This window comes from Tasmannia lanceolata, unplaced genomic scaffold, assembly GCF_043159265.1.
Source record: "Tasmannia lanceolata isolate RefF3 unplaced genomic scaffold, GAP_Taslan_0.1 ptg000003l, whole genome shotgun sequence".
Classification (NCBI taxonomy): domain Eukaryota; kingdom Viridiplantae; phylum Streptophyta; class Magnoliopsida; order Canellales; family Winteraceae; genus Tasmannia; species Tasmannia lanceolata.
The window spans coordinates 9,635,662-9,649,930 of record NW_027518680.1 but is presented as its reverse complement, the minus strand read 5'-3'; the positions used below and the strand labels follow the sequence as shown (position 1 = coordinate 9,649,930).

The 14,269-nt window shown below is 38.2% G+C and overlaps 1 protein-coding gene across 1 annotated transcript; it reads left to right on the top strand.

The window, feature by feature from the left end:
• Nucleotides 1–652: 652 nt before the first annotated feature.
• On the top strand, nucleotides 653–12,391 carry LOC143850419 (cinnamoyl-CoA reductase 1-like). Its single transcript, XM_077359674.1, has 6 exons — nucleotides 653–836; nucleotides 7,060–7,229; nucleotides 7,418–7,603; nucleotides 8,327–8,498; nucleotides 11,538–11,724; nucleotides 11,994–12,391. Exons 1-6 carry the CDS (start codon nucleotides 725–727, stop codon nucleotides 12,130–12,132), a joined length of 966 nt encoding a protein of 321 aa, XP_077215789.1. The 5' UTR covers nucleotides 653–724; the 3' UTR covers nucleotides 12,133–12,391.
• Nucleotides 12,392–14,269: the final 1,878 nt, after the last annotated feature.

Here is a 14,269-nt window from a genome sequence, read left to right as displayed (position 1 = left end):
ATCTTCTACCATCAGCACTCCTACTTCCCATGTTCAAAATAGCCCAAACCCATTCCATCATATACAAAAAAAGAAAAAAATCTAAAGACCACTACCAATGGACTTGACTTAGGGTACCCGACAACCAAAGTTGACCACGTGTACAAAAAAAAAATTCTGATGACTTAAGGTGATTCTCATTTCTCACGTACTCAACTCAAATACAAGCATCCGGTGAGGAGCCTAACCAGTAACTTTAGTAGTCAAACGCCCTGTTGGTTTAAGATTAATTCAAATACATGCATCTGGTGTGGGTCCCTCAATCTCCACACAAAGCCCATGCATAGGGTAGGGATCACCATTTCACACCTGATGTTTGGATTTCATGGGCCAAGAATGCTTGTACTTTCTTTGTGCCATTCTAGCCGTCCTAGTACACAAAGTTCAACATAAAAGCCAAGACCACCATTTCACACCTGATGTTTGGATTTGCCAAGAATGCTAGTACTTTCTCTGTGCCATTCTAGCCGTCCTAGTACATAAAGTTCAACATAAAAGCCAAGACCTTAGCATCTTTGTATTCCACGTGGTGGGATATAAACACAGTGAAAAGTCTATAAATAAGCCAAAGCATGGTGATATCTATGATCTATCACTTTTTTCAAGAGTCTGGTTTTGCGAGAGAGAGAGAGAGAGAGAGAGAGAGAGAGAGAGAGAGAGAGAGAGAGAGAGAAGGGACATTGAAATGGAGAAGGGAAGAGTGTGTGTAACAGGAGCAGGAGGATATGTGGCTTCATGGGTGGTGAAGCTTTTTCTCTCTGAGGGTTACATAGTGCATGGAACTGTTAGAGATCCAGGTACCCTTTTTGTTAATATTAGCCTTTAGACTACCAAAGTTGTAAACTCTCAGCATGTGCTCAGTTGTATGATGACTGAGTAAAACTGGTAATCTGGAAACTACTTCTCCTATAGCAGCCTATAATCCAATTGGTTGTCTCAACTATTAAATTTTTAGACCATTTGTTTACACCTAAAAGTTCTCTTAGTTTTCAACTAAACTGGTTTAGATTCAACTTGGGTTTGTTCTTGATGAGCTTTTGCTATAAAATTGAGCTGGTTTCAGCTCGAATCTTATCTGATTTCAAGTAGAAGCTCAAACAAATTTCAAAAATCAACGCCAGATGCTTGTAAAGGGATATGATATCTACACTCTTATTTCGATAGCACTCACCTCCTTATTTGATACCTTTACTTTTCTGGGTGCCTGTTAAATTTGAAGGAAATTGATTATAGGGAGTCCTAGTAGAGCTGTTGATACGATTGTGGAGAGTCAAAGATGAAAGCAGCTCTGTAGAACATGCCAATAGATTTTGATTAATTAAGATTTTTGACAATAGGGTTTATTTTCTTGTTGATTTCTGGTAAACGATTTGGTTTGGGGGAGAAAGGGGTTAGATCGGCAGATTTATGCCTAGGGTCCATTTGGATGTACTTAGGTCCTGTTAGGATTGCAGGAATTTTCTGAAAAAGTTTGGAAAGCAAAAATATTTCTAAAAGTCCCTGCCTTTTTTCCACACAAAAAAAGATAATTTAAACCAACCCTATTCAATTTTTAATTGGAAGACCTTCAATTTATTATAATATCCCTTTAAATCAACCACAATCATATCATTTCCCTCTAAGTGGTGGAAAGAAAAAAAAAACCAAGAAAATATTTTCATCAAAAATGTTTTTCTTGCAATCCAAACAGTAAGTAAATGGAAAAAAAAAAATATATATATATATATATATATATATATATATATATATATATATATATATATATATATATATATATATTTGAATGCTAAAGATTCCAATTTCATTACTTTCCTTTTCCTCCTGATTTGAGAGGAAATTCAAACAGTGAAAAGGATTTGCATTTGGAAAAATTACAGCCGACAAGGATTGTCACGTGAATAGTAAATGGCAACCAAACAATGATAGGAAAAGGAAATGTGTCCTTTTACTTTGATTTTTCTCTTCCAATTTAAACAGACCCTTAGAGAAGTTCAAAACAAAAACAAATGAAGATATGGAAAAAAAATGAATGCATATATATCATTCTCGTGGGTAAACGAAGATAAATTAATTTATTAAATATACTCAGTACATATCATATTTTCGTTATTAGTTATAGAAACTAAAAGGCAGTAGGATTCAAACTTTATGATATCTTTGGTATATGACCTTGTACGAAATTGGGTTTGAAGTTCCATATGATTATTTACAAGTAATGGTTATAATCATTTCAGAAATGATATAGTTTCTAGCTTCTAAATAGGGGTGTCAACAGGCTGGATTCAGATCGAATCCACCAATGTCCAAGTCACAATAAGCTTGGTTCCTAATTAGATAACTCCTTTTTTGAAGCAGGAGGAATTTTTTAGATAACTCCTTAGATCCTGTTTGATTTTGAATCAAATTTCATTCTAACTGAGTCTAGGAATGTTAGGTACCTTACCAATACACCATAGGCTAGAGAGCTGATGGAAAGTGTTAGGCAAGGCCCTTTAAACATGTCCCATACCAAGTTGGGTTCCACCTAGTCCCATACCTAAGCAGCCCCCCCCCCCCCCACCCACTCAGGACCGTAACAAGGAACCAACAACAAAACAAAAAACTATTTTACTATCATTACAAAAATGATGCAAATTATATATATATATATATATATATATATATATATATATAGAGGAAACTGTTGGTGAGCTTAAGCTCACCAAACTTATGGTGAGCTAGCTTGCCCAATCACATGGGTCCCACATTTTGGGGAGTGATCCAAACCATTCATTTGCAAGGCCTTATCATAGATAGGGTGTGTACCAAAAATCAGCTCCATAGGATCATCCTAACCCCTCCATTTGTGGAGGACAAAAATGGACAAACTTGTGTCTGTCCATTTTTGTCCTCCACAAATGGAGGGGTTAGGATGATCCTATGGAGCTGATTTTTGGTACACCCCCCATCTATGATAAGGCCTTGCAAATGAATGGTATGGATCATCCTAACAAAGTGGGCCCCCATGTGATTGGGCAAGCTAGCTCACCATAAGTTTGGTGAGCTTAAGCTCACCAACAGTTTCCTCATATATATATATATATATATATATATATATATATATATATATATATATATAGGGAAAGTGATTGTGAGCGGCCCCTCATATAAGCTTATATGAGGTGACCGCTAAAAACATGGTGGCCCACATTTTTTGGGTGATCCGAACCGGTCATTTGATAGGCCCTGACATAGATAGGGGGTGCCCAAAAAATCAGCTCCATAGGATCATCCCAACCCTTCAAACTGTGGAGGTGAAAGAGGGGAAAATGCGCGGGTATAAATTTGCCCACTTATCCCTCCATTTTCCCCTCTTTCACCTCCACAGTACGAAGGGTTGGGATGATCCTATGGAGCTGATTTTTTGGGCACTTCGTATCTATGCCAGGGCCTATCAAATGACTGGTTCGGATCACCCCAAAAATGTGGACCCATCATGTTTTTAGCGGTCACCTCATATAAGCTTATATGAGGTGACCGCTAAAAACATGGTGGCCCACATTTTTTGGGTGATCCGAACCGGTCATTTGATAGGCCCTGACATAGATAGGGGGTGCCCAAAAAATCAGCTCCATAGGATCATCCCAACCCTTCAAACTGTGGAGGTGAAAGAGGGGAAAATGCGCGGGTATAAATTTGCCCACTTATCCGTCCATTTTCCCCTCTTTCACCTCCACAGTACGAAGGGTTGGGATGATCCTATGGAGCTGATTTTTTGGGCACTTCGTATCTATGCCAGGGCCTATCAAATGACTGGTTCGGATCACCCCAAAAATGTGGGCCCATCATGTTTTTAGCGGTCACCTCATATAAGCTTATATGAGGGGCCGCTCACAATCACTTTCCCCTATATAGGGAAAGTGATTGTGAGCGGCCCCTCATATAAGCTTATATGAGGTGACCGCTAAAAACATGGTGGCCCACATTTTTTGGGTGATCCGAACCGGTCATTTGATAGGCCCTGACATAGATAGGGGGTGCCCAAAAAATCAGCTCCATAGGATCATCCCAACCCTTCAAACTGTGGAGGTGAAAGAGGGGAAAATGCGCGGGTATAAATTTGCCCACTTATCCGTCCATTTTCCCCTCTTTCACCTCCACAGTACGAAGGGTTGGGATGATCCTATGGAGCTGATTTTTTGGGCACTTCGTATCTATGCCAGGGCCTATCAAATGACTGGTTCGGATCACCCCAAAAATGTGGGCCCATCATGTTTTTAGCGGTCACCTCATATAAGCTTATATGAGGGGCCGCTCACAATCACTTTCCCCTATATAGGGAAAGTGATTGTGAGCGGCCCCTCATATAAGCTTATATGAGGTGACCGCTAAAAACATGGTGGCCCACATTTTTTGGGTGATCCGAACCGGTCATTTGATAGGCCCTGACATAGATAGGGGGTGCCCAAAAAATCAGCTCCATAGGATCATCCCAACCCTTCAAACTGTGGAGGTGAAAGAGGGGAAAATGCGCGGGTATAAATTTGCCCACTTATCCGTCCATTTTCCCCTCTTTCACCTCCACAGTACGAAGGGTTGGGATGATCCTATGGAGCTGATTTTTTGGGCACTTCGTATCTATGCCAGGGCCTATCAAATGACTGGTTCGGATCACCCCAAAAATGTGGGCCCATCATGTTTTTAGCGGTCACCTCATATAAGCTTATATGAGGGGCCGCTCACAATCACTTTCCCCTATATAGGGAAAGTGATTGTGAGCGGCCCCTCATATAAGCTTATATGAGGTGACCGCTAAAAACATGGTGGCCCACATTTTTTGGGTGATCCGAACCGGTCATTTGATAGGCCCTGACATAGATAGGGGGTGCCCAAAAAATCAGCTCCATAGGATCATCCCAACCCTTCAAACTGTGGAGGTGAAAGAGGGGAAAATGCGCGGGTATAAATTTGCCCACTTATCCGTCCATTTTCCCCTCTTTCACCTCCACAGTACGAAGGGTTGGGATGATCCTATGGAGCTGATTTTTTGGGCACTTCGTATCTATGCCAGGGCCTATCAAATGACTGGTTCGGATCACCCCAAAAATGTGGGCCCATCATGTTTTTAGCGGATCCGAACCGGTCATTTGATAGGCCCTGACATAGATAGGGGGTGCCCAAAAAATCAGCTCCATAGGATCATCCCAACCCTTCAAACTGTGGAGGTGAAAGAGGGGAAAATGCGCGGGTATAAATTTGCCCACTTATCCGTCCATTTTCCCCTCTTTCACCTCCACAGTACGAAGGGTTGGGATGATCCTATGGAGCTGATTTTTTGGGCACTTCGTATCTATGCCAGGGCCTATCAAATGACTGGTTCGGATCACCCCAAAAATGTGGGCCCATCATGTTTTTAGCGGTCACCTCATATAAGCTTATATGAGGGGCCGCTCACAATCACTTTCCCCTATATAGGGAAAGTGATTGTGAGCGGCCCCTCATATAAGCTTATATGAGGTGACCGCTAAAAACATGGTGGCCCACATTTTTTGGGTGATCCGAACCGGTCATTTGATAGGCCCTGACATAGATAGGGGGTGCCCAAAAAATCAGCTCCATAGGATCATCCCAACCCTTCAAACTGTGGAGGTGAAAGAGGGGAAAATGCGCGGGTATAAATTTGCCCACTTATCCGTCCATTTTCCCCTCTTTCACCTCCACAGTACGAAGGGTTGGGATGATCCTATGGAGCTGATTTTTTGGGCACTTCGTATCTATGCCAGGGCCTATCAAATGACTGGTTCGGATCACCCCAAAAATGTGGGCCCATCATGTTTTTAGCGGTCACCTCATATAAGCTTATATGAGGGGCCGCTCACAATCACTTTCCCCTATATATATATATATATATTTGAATGGTTGATGCAAATTATATTACTACCTAGGCCTAGTGCAAGAAGCAAACTGTCGGGAAAGTTGCCTTGTTTCCCACCAATAACTATTTTCACAGGAAGGCAAAATAGAAACTTCAGGTTTTAGGAATACCTAAAGTATAAAATGCCTTGAAGCTCACTAGCTTGGGTGTGGGGGCTAGGGCTTTTGGGAGTGAGAAAAAGAGAAAGAGAAAGAGAGGAGGGAAAAAGAGAAGAAGAATAAGGGTTTTTTTTTGGGGTTTTCCCTTTTGGGTTCTTCCTCGTAGATCGTGCTCTCGCCCATGGATGTAGGCATCTTGGCCGAACCACGTAAATCTTTGTGTTCATCTTGTAGTTTGTGTTTATTTTACTTTTTCGTTAATTTTGCACGATCGGATCTGATTTGCCTAGCTGATTTTCTCAACATGAATAATTTAGATATTTTCTATAAAAAATTTACGAACCCGAATCAATTCGCAACGGATTTGATCTTCTTAGAGGGAAGATCAGCCTCTTAATCCACTTCGAGGGAAGGATCGGTCCTCCTTTGTGCACAAACACACAATTTTTCTTCATTCTTTTCCAAAGAGTGAATACATGTTATTTATAAAGAAAATACTCACTTACCACTTCCTCTAAAACTCTTACCCTAGCTAATCCAGAAACCCTAAACTTTATCTTTAAGACTCCTCCACATACCGGACACTACAAAGCAAATCCTATGAATTGCTAAGACCTAAACTAATTTATTCCACCACAAGTGGGTCCCATCTAGGCACGTAACAAAAGCAATTATTAAAATATCCTTATAATGTATATTATATTATCATATCATAAAATATCCTTGTAATTTGTAATTTATCTGACCCTAATTAGGCTTTTGAACATGTCCGGAAGATCCCAAATATGGATCCATAATTTTCACATATGTCCGACGATCCGGGTCCATTGGGGCTTCTACTTTCAGAGAGGCTTTCATATTCCATTTGCGAAATAATGTGACTACTAAATTCATTTATCTTTAAAAACATGTATTTGGAAATATTTTTAATTGACAATCCATATCAGTTTGTTCCGCCTCAGATTTTGTTCAATAACACCTCTCCAATTCCACCAAAATCTTTGTCAGATAATGCGAAAAATGCCCATTTGAAGAAGCTAGACAGGGCGGCAGAGAACCTACAACTCTTCAAAGCAGAACTGCTAGACTATGATTCTATATATGCTGCCATCGCCGGATGTAATGGAGTCATCCATGTTGCATGTCCAGTTCCGTCTCCCAATGGTCCCAGTAAAGAGGCAAGATTATATCAGAATTAGGCCATTCAATTAATTATGATGGAGATTGAATGCAGCTCATAATTCAACTTGTCATTTATATGAACTACTATTCCTTTGCATAGAGGTTTTTAACATATTATAGTGCAGAAAGAGCATTTATTTGAGAAATTTCTTGCATCAATGTGCTCACATTGAATGTCTTGCAGATTGATTTTGTAGAGCCTTCTGTCACGGGTACACAGAATGTACTCAAGGCATGTTCCGCGGCAAGAGTAAAACGGGTCGTAGTTGTGTCTTCTATTGCCACTGTTATGATGAATCCAAATTTGCCACAGGATAGAGTCATGGACGAGAATTGTTGGTCTGACATGGAATATTGTAAGACACTTGAGGTAACTATTCTTTGCACAAAATCTACCATTAAATGGCTTTAGTTTGCTAAAATTTAGTAGTTTACTACTAAATTGGAACTCCTTATATGATCCTCATGAAGTCTCACTACATATATTAATAGAATCTTCTAGATGATTACTGAAACAACTGCTTGAGTTCTTGTTCAATAAATATTTTGCATTTATGCCACAACATATGAAAAAATAAATATCTTTCAAAAATGAAATACTTTTGCATTTATGTTACAACATATGAAAAAATTTGAATTTAGAACTATATGAAAAAAGGTGTTGATAGATGTCTACTCCTTTAAGGGGCATGCTTGTAGTTATCTCTTTCTATGTGTTAGTCTTATGCAATGAGGAATTTATGTATTTCATCTCCTTATTTGTATGATTGTATACATCAGGGAGAATTGATCATTCTATTTCTAGGTAATGGCATAATTTTCTTCATCAGCAAAAGTTGGATATGTTATTTTGGGATTTTTGAAGAATTCTTCAAAAAAATTCATTTTTTTTCCATTTCATGATTTTCTTAGAAAATATTTTACAAAATAGGGATTGTAGGCAAAATCCTTTTATTAAAGAAAACTCACATTGTATGGATGGCCTATATAATATGGTTCAACATTCTTTAACTCACGAATTTATTTTTATGTACTGGTTATGTGAAGAGTTTCTCAGTGTAAAAGCTAAGCTCCCCATTTCATTTTATTCCAGAACGCGTTTGGCTGGTACTGCCTTGCCAAAACAGCAGCAGAAAGAGAGGCTTTGGAGTATGGAGAGAAAAGTGAGCTCGAAGTTGTAACAATTTGTCCATCTGCGGTTCATGGGCCATTACTTCAACCTACCATTAATTCTAGCATGGGGTTTATCCTTAGTCTATTAAAAGGTCTTCACCCATACTAAAACTCTCAACCCATGCTAAAACTACTCTTTATTGTGTTTAATAACATGATATTGGCATTAACTTTGATAATTGTAAAATCTCAATTATTACATGCTAGCTATTGCTGCAGAAATGAAACAAGCTTGTGTATATTGCTAGATGTAAACAAGAGTACTTGTGTCATTCTCCATTTTTGTTATTCATTTAGCCCATGTTTAGCTACCAACTCAACTCAACAAAGCCTTTGTCCCAAACTAGTTCGGGTCGGCTAAAATGAATCCTTTAGAAAAATTTCATGAAGACGGTTGTTAGATTAAACCTAGTATGGGCATTCTAGATATTGTACTTTGTCTTTCAGTATATAAATAAATCAGCGAGGGGGAAACTGCCCTAACTTACTATTTCTCTTTTTCCTCTCTCGCGTAACATGGTATCAGAGACCTAGGGTTTCCGATCCCTAGGGACAAAACGCCAGCCTCCATCTTCTCCTTCTCCAGCCTCCACCCAAAGCCAAATCCCTTTACTGCACCGCCCCGACCCGTCTTCTCTCTCTCTCTCTCTCTCTCTCTCTCTCTCTCTCTCTCTCTCTCTCTCTCTCTCTCTCTCTCCATTCGCAAGCCTTTCTCCATCTCCAACCCATCTTCTCCAACTCCACATTCCGTGGTCTCACTCGCGTCTCCCTCTCTCTGTTACGTATACCCCTCCCCCTCCCTTCTGTCTCCCGTGGCCCCTCCCCATCCGTCTCCCGTCTCCCATCTCCCGTCTCCCACCCGTATATCATTATTACAGGTAGTAACTCAGGGGGAATTCAGAAACTAAAGGCTTTCTTACAAAAAGAGTTCGCTACAAAGGACTTGGGACGTCTCGGATACTTCCTTGGGATAGAAGTGGCATACTCCTCTAGTGGCTTGTCTCTATCACAGAGAAAGTATGTTTTTGATTTGTTGGAGGAAATAGGAAATCTTGGTGTAAAACCTGTGTCTGCACCTATGGATTCCATTGTAAAACTAGTTCCAGAAGAGGGTAACTTGTTGGAGGATCCTGGTAGGTGTAGAAGGCTTGTGGGCAAGCTCATATACCTTACTGTTACTCGTCCTAATATATCCTATGCTGTTGGGGTGGTCAATCAGTACATGACCTCTCCTCGTACTTCACACTGGAGTGCAGTAGTTCAAATCCTCAAATATCTGAAGGGTGCACCAGGAAAGGGCTTATTATTCAAACGACATGGTCATATGCGAATTGATGGGTTTTCTGATGCTGATTGGGCTGGATCTCCTGGATATAGGAGATCAACTACCGGGTATTGTACCTTTGTGGGAGGCAACCTGGTTTCATGGAAAAGCAAAAAGAAGGATGTCATTGCAAAGTCAAGTGCTGAGGTAGAATATAGAGCCATGGCACACACTAGTGCAGAGATTATCTGGTTGAGATCACTCCTGTCTGAGATTGGTATTGTGTTTCCTTTGCCTTCACAGTTGTATTATGACAACAAGGCTGCCATCTATATTGCGACAAATCCAGTCTTCCATGAGCGAACAAAGCATATCGAAGTCGACTGTCATTTCATTCATCAGAGAATTCAGAAGGGGGAGATATGTACTGTATTCGCTCGTTCTGCGAAACAGTTTGCTGATATGTTCACAAAGCCATTGAATAAAGCAAAGTTGAGTGACATTTGTAGCAAGTTGGGAATGTATAACTTATACATTCCAGCTTGAGGGGGAGTGTTAGAATAAGCCTAGTATGGGCATTCTAGTACTTGTGCTTTGTCTTTCAGTATATAAATAAATCAATGAGGGGGAGGAGGGGGAGACAGCCCTAACTCACTATTTCTCTTTTTCCTCTCTCACTTAACAAAGGTGAAAGGAATCTACTCGGATCTAATCCCGGCTCTTGTTGGGTTCTTCTACGTGTATCATTTTCTTCCATTCTATCCTATTTAAGGTCATGTTCTCTATTATGTTCCTAGCTATCAAGTCTTTCCTTACTGTTTCTACCCAAGTTGTTTTCGGTCTACCCATGTTTAGCTAACATGATTTTTTTTCCTATTAAATATTAGTTTATCAAGTGATGAGAGAGTGGTGGTGAAGGATGGGAGAAGGAGAGACTTGAGAAGGCATAATTGTATTTTGAGAAGGGAAAAATAAATTGTATTTTGAGCGGAGTTTTTCGTTTCCTTATTTTTCAGCCTTTTCTCACGATCTCATTTAGTTCCTCTCAGTATCTCCCTCTCAGGCCCCCGTCACCATTGGGTAAGCTAATATTCCATGGAAAAGAAATTCATTCTGGAAGCTAATCTATTCATTTGTTCTTTATTTCTAAGAGCATGTCTGTACCTTCAGAGAGCAGCAAGGAGGATGGGGAAATTATGGGAAAAAATTCTAAATAAAATCAATATTCCATAAAAAAAATTATTGGGTCTACTAGGGTTGCAACTTTTCGAGATTGAGGCCCTATCTCACAGCTCGAGTCTCTGTTCTTCAACCGGCTTTCCTATCAAAAGAAAGGGTTGCAATTTTTCTAGTAAGCAGGGAAATTTTGTTTATGATGAAAAGATTTCCCATGTTTGGAAAACTCATTTCTCATGGAAATATTTTCCAAGATAAGTTTTTCCTGCATCCAAACAACTTGTGTGATCACTTGACAGACAAGAAGTAATTCAGGTCCTTGGAGATTGGATGAGGTTTTGGATTTGTCTGGAGGGTCAATGCCTGCTTTTCTCTCAGTTTATGGCTTACTAATGACCTTTTTCTATTGCGCAATCTCTATATAGTCTCTCTTTTCTATTTTCTTAGTCTTTTTCGTTTAATAAATGTTTCTAATTGCTACTTTTTAAGGAAAAAAAATCTTAAGATATTTTTCCATGATTAACACATTTGTTATGTGGATGCTAGTTTATAAAGATCAATCACAAACCATCTGCATTTGGTTTTTCATTCTGGACGTTGATAATAGTCTAACATGTCATGTAAACAGAGCATTGAGACTCTTAGCTTATCCTCTTACTAATTGACTACTATCTTGAATGATTATAAACAGGAGTTGATACATTGAAAAACAGTGTTCATTTTGTGGTTGATGTCCGAGATGTCGCCGACTCACTGCTGCTGGCATATGAGAAGCCAGATGCGGCTGGAAGATACATATGTACATCGCATACAATTCGGCTCCGAGATTTTGTTGAAAAGCTGAGGAATATGTATCATAACTACAACTATGTTAAGAGGTAAGGTTCTTTTATTACACTAGTTCAATGGGAAATGATATCAGCACAACCATATTTTGATATTTTCACAAACCATCTTGTCTTTTGTTATTCAAAGAGCTGTTAAAAGTTTAATACATTACCCAAAAAAAGCTCTCAGGAGCCAATTAAAGAAGAAAAGACAGGTGGGTTCGTGCAGTCAAAATATGGTTGTGCCGATAACATTTCCCTAGTTCAATTTATGCTTTTATGGTTCTCATTGTTACATGAATACATTTTTCTACTGGCAGTTATATAGAGGGAGAGGAAGAACAGAACATGAGTTCAGAGAAACTACAGAGTTTGGGATGGAAATGCAGGCCATTAGAAGAGACCCTTTCTGACTCAGTTGTATACTTTCAGGAGGCTGGTCTTGTAGATAAGCTTTAGATTGTTTTTCATCTCATTTTCATGGTTTTCTTTCTATTGCAACATGTTTGACTGAAATACAATAAAGTTGATATATGTTCCTGTTGTTTCTCTATTAATGTTTATTTGAAGGTAACCGTTGTCCTTTACCTTCCATCCCTTGTTTATGATGAAACTTATGAAATTTGGGTTCACCTACTCATTTTCATGGTTATCTTTCTGTTGCAACATGTTTGACTGAAATACAATAAAGTTGATATATGTTCCTGTTGTTTCTCTATTAATGTTTGTTTGAAGGTAACTGTTGTCCTTTACCTTCCATCCCTTGTCTATAATGAAACTTATGAAATTTGGGGGGTTCACCTACTGAAATTTGTTGTTTCTCTATTAAGAACCCCCCCAAGTTCATGAAACACGGTCTCTAGAGATTAATATACAAGGATTTGCTTATTCAATTTTTGAATTTTATATTGGTTTCTCTGCCTGAGAAAAATGTGAAAAATGATAGTTAACACTGTAATCGAAACAGTAGTTAGCAAAATGTTATCAGGAAAAAAAAAGGAAAAAGAAAAATTCAAGTTTAATAAGGTATTAGTAAAGCTTACAGGTAACAATATACAAGAAATTCAAGTTTAATAAGGTATTAAAAATTCAAGTTTAATAAGGTATTTTTTTGGTTCTAAGAGTGTTCATTTCTGCTCTAATTTTATACATGTGATGTGCTATGTATATTTTGTTAAGCTTACAGGTAACAATATACATGTGCTATGTATAGAGAGTGCTATGTATATTTTGTTAAGCTTGCAGGTAACAATATGCATGTGCTATGTATAGAGACTTTTATGTAGTTTACATGAAATCATGTTTGCAAATGATATATCCATCTGCCACACTCTTTATTTTTTATTCCATTAATTTAGTTGGATTTTTAATGGATATTATTGATAGGCAGTTGGAATATCACATCATCTACTATATAGACACTCTTATCTCTATCTCTGTCATGAAGTCAACCTCAGTTTTTTTTTTGTATGCTTATCTCCTTTTTTGCATAAGAAAGGTTTGATCTGCATATTACTCTGACTTCCATCAAGTATTATACCCATTTTCTATCATCTTCATCCCAACACTAGGTCTCTCCAAGATTATTGTAATTTTCATTGAACTCTTCACCATTTTCCTGATGTTTCTTTAGTCAAACAGTTATGAGCTGAGTTTGCAATCTCTACTTATATGTTCACAACCCAGAGTTTTCATGTGGCCTTGGTCCTTTTTTCATGCAATTTTTGCATCTAAGTGTTTGGGCAAAATTCTAAATGACCTTGATTTGAACCTATGAATGATTAATTCTTTTTTTTATTATATCCTCTTTATTTATAAACATGAAAGCGTTTTCAATGATCTCTTCATTATAAGCAAACCTTCCTAAGCCAAACTGTTTTTAGAATATGCATTTCACCTATATGGTAAAATGCCTATGCAGATTTAGTTTTTACTCTATTATTTCCAAACATATAAAATGCCTATAATAGATTTAGATTTTATTCTATTATATCCAAACTTATGGACTACATGTGACTCTTATCACTTTTTATTTGAAAATTTTCTATCTACTTTCCTTCAAACAAACTTACACATTTTTTTTTTTGCAATTTCTCTGCATTTCAAATCGCTTTTTAGAGAGAGAGAGAGAGAGAGATTTTCCCAATTTCTCTGCATTTAAAATAGCTTTTTAAAGAAACATCACAAGAATAAAGGAGATCTCTCGGATATACACCAATTGTTTTATTTCTCCTATGCCTCTTAGTAACAATCACCCAATGAGAGGTTAAAGCTCTTTGATTTAGTTGATTATTTCGTCTCACTTATTCCTCTAAGCAAAAATGAACCAATGACATGCTAAAGCTGTTTGAGTTAGTTGGTTCAATTTTTTCTATTTTGGTACTTTGGACACTGACAACAGCTTTTGGATTGACCATAGTAATTATGAAAGGAACCCACAGCATGCTTCAAATCCTCCTCTTTACATGTATTTCTTTATTGCATTTTTCTTCTATAATATTTCCTCTCTATGCCGATTTCCTTAAATTTTGAGGCTTCGGGTTTAATTAAAGCTTCCTTCGTTTTAGAATTTCAGTAACATTTTTAATCTTGAATC